This window comes from Microtus ochrogaster, linkage group LG2, assembly GCF_000317375.1.
Source record: "Microtus ochrogaster isolate Prairie Vole_2 linkage group LG2, MicOch1.0, whole genome shotgun sequence".
NCBI lineage: Eukaryota > Metazoa > Chordata > Mammalia > Rodentia > Cricetidae > Microtus > Microtus ochrogaster.
In genome coordinates, this window is record NC_022028.1 from 42,499,393 (window position 1) to 42,505,979 (window position 6,587).

The 6,587-nt window shown below is 50.0% G+C and overlaps 1 protein-coding gene across 1 annotated transcript in view; it reads right to left on the bottom strand.

Moving 5' to 3' along the window:
* The window catches only part of Ube2d1 (ubiquitin conjugating enzyme E2 D1), a 30,530-nt gene extending 26,274 nt beyond the window's left edge, over window positions 1-4,256 (bottom strand). The window contains exon 1 of the mRNA XM_005360164.3: window positions 4,089-4,256. Coding sequence (XP_005360221.1) covers window positions 4,089-4,112 — 24 coding nt within the window. The 5' untranslated portion in view covers window positions 4,113-4,256. The remainder of the gene's footprint in view (window positions 1-4,088) is intronic.
* Window positions 4,257-6,587: the final 2,331 nt, after the last annotated feature.

The following is a 6,587-nucleotide window of genomic DNA, read 5'->3' on the forward strand; positions in this document are numbered from 1 at the left end:
CCTGTGTACCCTGTGCCATCCTGTGTACCCTGTGCCACCCTGCGTACTCTGTGCCATCCTGTGTACCCTGTGCCATCCTGAGTACCCCGTGCCACTCTGCGTACCCCGTGCTAGCTGTGCCATCCTGCATACCCCGTGCCATCCTGCATATCCCGTGCCATCGTGAGTACCCTGTGCCACCCTACGTACCCTGTGTCATCCTGAATACCCTGTGCCATCCTGCATATCCCGTGCCACCCTGTGAACCCCGTGCCACCCTGAGTACCCTGTGCCATCCTGCATACCCCATGCCACCCTGCGTACCCTGTGCCACCCTGAGTACCCTGTGCCATCCTGTGTACCCTGTGCCATCCTGCGTGCCCTGAGCTAGCTGTGCCATCCTGCGTACCCTGTGCCACCCAGAGTACCCTGTGCCATTCTGTGTGCCCTGTGCTAGCTCTGCCATTCTGGTTAGCAACTCTGCCTTTGTTTCAGCGCCTTCAAAGTGAGAATTAGATTGCTTCTCGCTCCAGGGCCTCCTGAACAACTCAAACTACTCGTGTAGGTTACATACACCCTTGGCATGGAGTTAAGCAGAGCAAGCTCCACCCATGGTGGTGGTGGTTGTCATCCTTGGGAACATCGTGTGGATAAGAAAACAGAAGTCAGTAAAACCACAGAGCCGGGAACAAAAGCTAGATCCTCTTTCTCTGGATGATGACCCAGACACACAGGGTCAAGCTGAGTAAGATACAATGTATACTAGACCAGCACACAAACACCTGATTTAGAATCATTCAAATCAAAGTCTCAGCAGCTCAAAACATTTACAAAGCTACATTTTAATTTATGTTCATGCACACAATTTAGATTAATTATTAAAAAGTCCAACGCTCAATGCTTGGAACCAAATGCAACCTATTTCTTCTTGTGGTGCTGGCAGTTAAACCTTGGGCTTTGAGAGCAGTAGATGTGTGCGTTTTTAGCACTGTGCCACACTCCCAGCCCCAAATGTTTCATTTGGGGACAGAACACTATACAGAAAAGAATAATTATCTGTGTTACGATATTTAGGAACGAAAAGCCTTTTGTTTCACTTTCCAGAATACAGACAAAAAAAAAGGCTGAGATCTAGTACATACCCTCCAGTGTGATTGCTACCTAAATTTCCTTATGTAAAATCAGCACAAAAGGAACAAGACAAAGGTGTCGGTGACGGCGGCTGCATTAGGGCTCTTTCCTCCCCTAGGTTTCAAAGTGTGCAGCATTATATTAGAACACTGATGGCTTAAAAAGTGATGTTTCAAAGCAAAGTGTACTAAAGACTGAAAAGCAGTGTTCACAGGAGAAACACCTAGAAAACAACTAAAAATAACACCCAACCGAAAAGCTGCTCTCTTCTTTTCAAATCTGCTCCAGGCTTCTCTCCTCAGATTTTGTTCAAACTTTATTCCTTCAGTGATTTAGGTGACTGTAATAACATCTTTCTCTCTGTCTAAAAATAGGCCACGGGTGTGCAAATTTATGAGCTGAAATGCAAGACTGGCACAGAGTGACTAAATTAGAGCATTAAATCATTTAGTCTACGCTGGCACAGAGATATATTTGAAGCGCCGATGTCCACATGTTTTGAATAAAGACACAGTTTTAATCCAACATCCTTGTTCTTTTCACAGGTGGAGAAATGAGAAGCCGTGAGCGTTATTCTCAAACGTGCCAAATCACTTTTCAAGAGATGAACCCCAGGGAAAAACCTGTCTTGACTCCAGCCTCAGGTCCCCTCTTTGGATAAAGAGAAGAAACTGGAACATCAGGGCTTTTGACCTTTCCATGCTAACCCCCAACTCGACCTCGAGATTCAACATTTCACTCGCTGCAGTGGGGTCTACAGCGACTCTCCTCCCTGCCCTAGAGACTGTCTCTTTGCCCATACTCTCGGTTACACCGCTGCAAACCTAGCTTTCTGAGCTCCAAGGCCTGATACATTAGGTAAAGAAACAATACAACCCAGTGGACTGGGGTTGAAGTTATCCAATTACTTTAAAATACACTCAAAAAAGAAGGCCAGAGGTTGGAGAGATGGCTCAGCAGTTAAAAACACTTATTACTGTTCCAGAGGACCCAAGTTCAATTCCCAGCACCCACATCACATACAGCCTTGTCTGTGGCTCTAGCATCAGGGGATGGAATGCCTTTTTCTGGCCTCTGTGGGCACCCGTACTCAAGTAGCATGTACTCACAAACACACAAATCCTTTCTTTTTTTCTAAAGCCCGAAGGTGAGCCTTGAACTGGTTTTGAAGGGCTGGCTGGCAGGTATGGCTGATATGATTCGGGGCAGTCAATGTCCTATGACAAGAAGGGAAGCCAAAGTCTGACATTGAAGGATAGTATTATGTGACCTCCAATGGCATCTCCAAAATACCAGTTTGTCATAGGTCTGACATCAGCTCTACTTACATGTTATCTGTGTAATGGACAACCTTGTTCATATTCTATTCAACAATATCTACTAGATAAAGAGAAGAGATGTGGGCATTTGCCATGCTAACATAAGTCAAATACATGGGCTTGGCATGACTGACAAGACTTGTCAAGCCTGCGCTTACAATAATGTTTCGTTTTTCTGAACGAAGGGTCTATAGATAAATCCTATGGTATCTAAGAGCTACTGTGTGTGAAGCCACATGGAAACGCCTCACCATTGTGAAAGGAAGCAGAGTCCGAAAACTTCCTTGGAAAAAATGTGTGCTGAGCGATCCAAATGGGAACCAATATTACAGTAAACGTTCAGAAGTCAGCACGGTGAGGACTGCAGCTTCAAACTTAGGTCTGTTTGTTTATGTGGTTAAAAATAAACCGCCATCGTGCTATCTTCAAAAGAGAAAAAAACGTCATTACTTAATAAATGCTGATTTTCCATTTTGTAGCGAGTTGACCTTCAATGGCACAAAGCATAGCAACAATCTACACAAGCTAGTGTTTGGATCCAAAAAGAACCCCAAATAATCTGGCTGGGTGTAAAAGTTGCTGTCCTCTGTACCGAAAGATGCCTGTCTACTACGGCTCTAAACTCAAAACATTTGTAGTGAGGTGTAGCTGGAAAGGTTGATAAAATGTTCGGGGAGCCATCCATTTCTTGTGAAATCAATTACCAAACACATTATCCGCTGTCGGCGCAGTTGTTTCCAAAGCGCTCCTATACACTGTGTTCCCGGCAAGGACTCCTGCTGGAAACGTTAAGACTTGAGGAAGGGGACCGGCCAACGGGAGAAATGGGTGCGGTAAAGAATACAAAGAGAGAGGAGGGTTGGGATGAAGCGTGTGTGTTGGTTGACCATTCGTACTTCCTCATTCTCTACTCATGCATCAAAGCATCCAAACGATTTTAATTTGTGGTCCTCACGGCTGTGTCTTCAACTCTACAGTTTATCGTGAGTAAAGAAAGAAAGAAAAACAACAACCGGCTTGGCTTGTCTCTCCATGAATCACAGCCAGGAGGTCATCTTGCTGTGTATCAGCAACTATGTTCACAGTACAGCTATGTGACCTGAAGTGGCAGCTGCATGCAGAGCCACCAAAATAGCAAGGGCAAGAGCTTTCTGTTGGCTCCTCGTCCCCAGTCCCGGTTTCCCAGCCCTTTCCTCCCACTGAGCACCAGCCAACTGCAGAGCCCAGAAAGACCCAGCCCCACGCTCTGAGAATAAAGGCTCTAGGCCCACCACACCTTCCCTGTCCGCCGGGGGAGCCCGGGGTGCGAGCCCCAAGAAAGAGGGCTCCGGGGACACTGTGAGGACGCACGGCGTGATAGGGGACGCAGGCCGCCCATTGCAGGGCAAGCACCGGCCCAGCGGGGATGCACACACCCCGGGACAATCTGACCACCACACCGGCACCCGCAACCAGGGCTACCGGTTCAGCCGGGAGAGGGCACGGAGGGATCGGGGCACCCAGCGTAACAGACACCCGGACTCTGCGGGTGCACACCTCACCTGTGCGGGGCCGATCGGCACCCCGGCCTCCCTAGTGCCCACGCCCCTCCCACGCCGTGCGCCAGGGACTCCTAGGGACCCCTCAGGGGCGCCCAGGTCGTCCCTGGCAGCCACTCACTTTCTGGATCCTCTTCAGCGCCATGGGGCAGGCGGCGGGGGCTGCGGCTGGTCCGCGTGTCCCGGGCTGCCGCCTCGCGGGGCTGCTCCGTGTGCGCCCGAGCGCGGTGCGCGAGTGTGCGGGCGGCGGCGCCGGGCTCTTTTGTTTCCGCCTTCGCTGCTGGGAAGGAGCCTGCGCCCTCCCCGCCGCGCCCCGCCCGCCTGGCACACTGGGAAGTGTAGTTCCAGGCTTGGCCTCTTCGGCCGCCCGTGCGGACGTCGTCGGGTCACCCGTGGGTGACAGCTGAGGCCAGGCTGCTTCTCCTTGCAGCTGCTCTGCAGAACAAGGTCCGAATCTGCAAAACGGTACAGCAGGTGAGCTGTTGCTCTCTGGAGCTTCTGATGTCCACGGGTCGCTCCTCCTCGCACAGACCCTACAGAGGGTCTTAACTTCCATCGCAGATATTCCTGGAGGCAAGAGGGATCTTCTTCAACTGCGCTCCACCTTGTTTTTTTTGAGACAGGGTCTCACACTGAACACGGGTCTTCTCTTTTTTCCTTGTCTCCACCTTACAGCAATAGAATTGCAGACAGCTTTCAACACACCCAACCCTTACATGGTCTCTAGCATCCGAACTCGGGTCCTCAGGCTTGGGCAGCAAGCAATTTACCCTCTGAGCTGTCCATCAAACCTTTCTCAATTCTCTGATCTTGCTCTCCCTTGGAACCATGACTTTTGGGCTTGACATCAGCAGAAAGGGTTTTCGCTTTGGTCAGTCTCAGATTTCTGATGCCTTTGGTCAGACTTAGGTTTCTGATGATGGAAGTCAACCCATTCCTTCTCCAAAATGGTTTTGAATCCCATTTTGTTTCTCATTGCCCTGGTTTCAACAGTGCCACCGCAGCTGGGTCGGCCACTTCTGCGAAGCTCTCTTCTAGAGCTTTTCAGTGACCTGCCCGAGACCACCCTCATGCCCTCTGCACAAACTAGAGCTGGCCCGCAGCCCAGAAGAGTCTGAGGAAACCGGCTTTGCGAGGCCCACTCAAGGGGCCTGCCCTGTCTGCCCATTGGTCTGCTTTTCTGTCTCCAGGTCCTCACCACCTTCTCTTTCTCACGGCATGGGCCTTTTGCCGCCTTGTGTCTGTTTTGCAGTGTTCTTCCAGGTGCTGTTTTCATTGGTTCGGAACCATGCCAACCCCTCTACCCTGTGTGTGTGCGTGCGCGCGTGCGTGCGTGCGTGCGTGCGTGTGTGTGTGTGTGTGTGTGTGTGTGTGTGTGTGCGCGCGCGTGCGCGCACCAGAAATTATTTCCCAGGAGCTGTACATCGTGTTTTTTGAGACAGAGTCACTCACTGAAACCCGTGGCTCACCAACTGATCTAGGCTGGCCAGACATCTGCTGTCTTCACCTCCTTAGCCTTAACACAATTCCCGTCCAGCCTACCTTTTTACGTGGGCACTGGGGGCAGAACTGGGTCCTCAAGCTTGCTGGTCAGCACTTTACTGGCAGGGTCTTCCCACCAACCAGCCTTATTATACTTCCTGTCTCCTCCCCCCAAAGAGAAGAGTGGTATCATCACACTCCATCTTTTCAGCTAGGGAACAAACCCTAGACTGACTCTTCTTGTGTCAGATCGTGGAATCCAGGGGCTCATGCACACTACAGTAAGTACACAGTGAACCCCCAAGCATACCTCAAAACCCAGCTTGGGAGTGTAAGGAAATACTCTTTGTCAAAGAGGCTTCTAGGATACACCAGCTAAATCCTGCCTTCGGCAAAGAGCACTACAGAGGCTAGCTGGAAGCCCGAGCAGCATCCCTGTGCTCTGGAACTGGAACACTACCTTTGTGCTCCTCTGGAGCATCCTTAAAAGTGAAGTCAGGGATGTTCCGTCTGGTCTTGGACCCCTATTGCCTTCAGTGTTGCAGTCCCATGTTGATGGCTTTCTGATGTCATGTCGGAAGTAAGGCCATGATCGCCTGCTACCCTCATGGGAAAGCATCACTTCCAGGTAACTTGCTGCCCGGCAACTCAGACAAACCTCCTACAAGAATGACTCAGTGGTTGGTACTAACCAGCTCCACAGAAAACAAAAGCACACTCTCCTCCGGCATTGCTGTAGTTAGGAAACTTTGGTCTCAGAGTCACCGAGGGTACAGGATACAGACATCAAGTTTTCTCTCTTCTAGGAGGTCCTATAGACCGCACAAAGACTCACTAATGGAATCACCTTCGTGCTTAAAGATGTAGACACTCAAAGCCCCAGCTTTGTGCAAAATACCATCACAATTAATCACCACATTCCTTTCCAGCTATTGCTCACCTGCTGTCATTGATGAGTGCTTTTCTTTTTTAGGCAGCTAGTATTGGCAAGGGCAGAGAGACTGTCTCCCTCACACATCACTGCTGAGAATGTGAAAGGGTGGGGTTTCCTCTAAACACAAAGTTACAAAGAGTAATGAAGATGGCCAACCAGGCAAAAACTTGCCCACTGAGTGCAATTTTTTTCATAATGAAAATG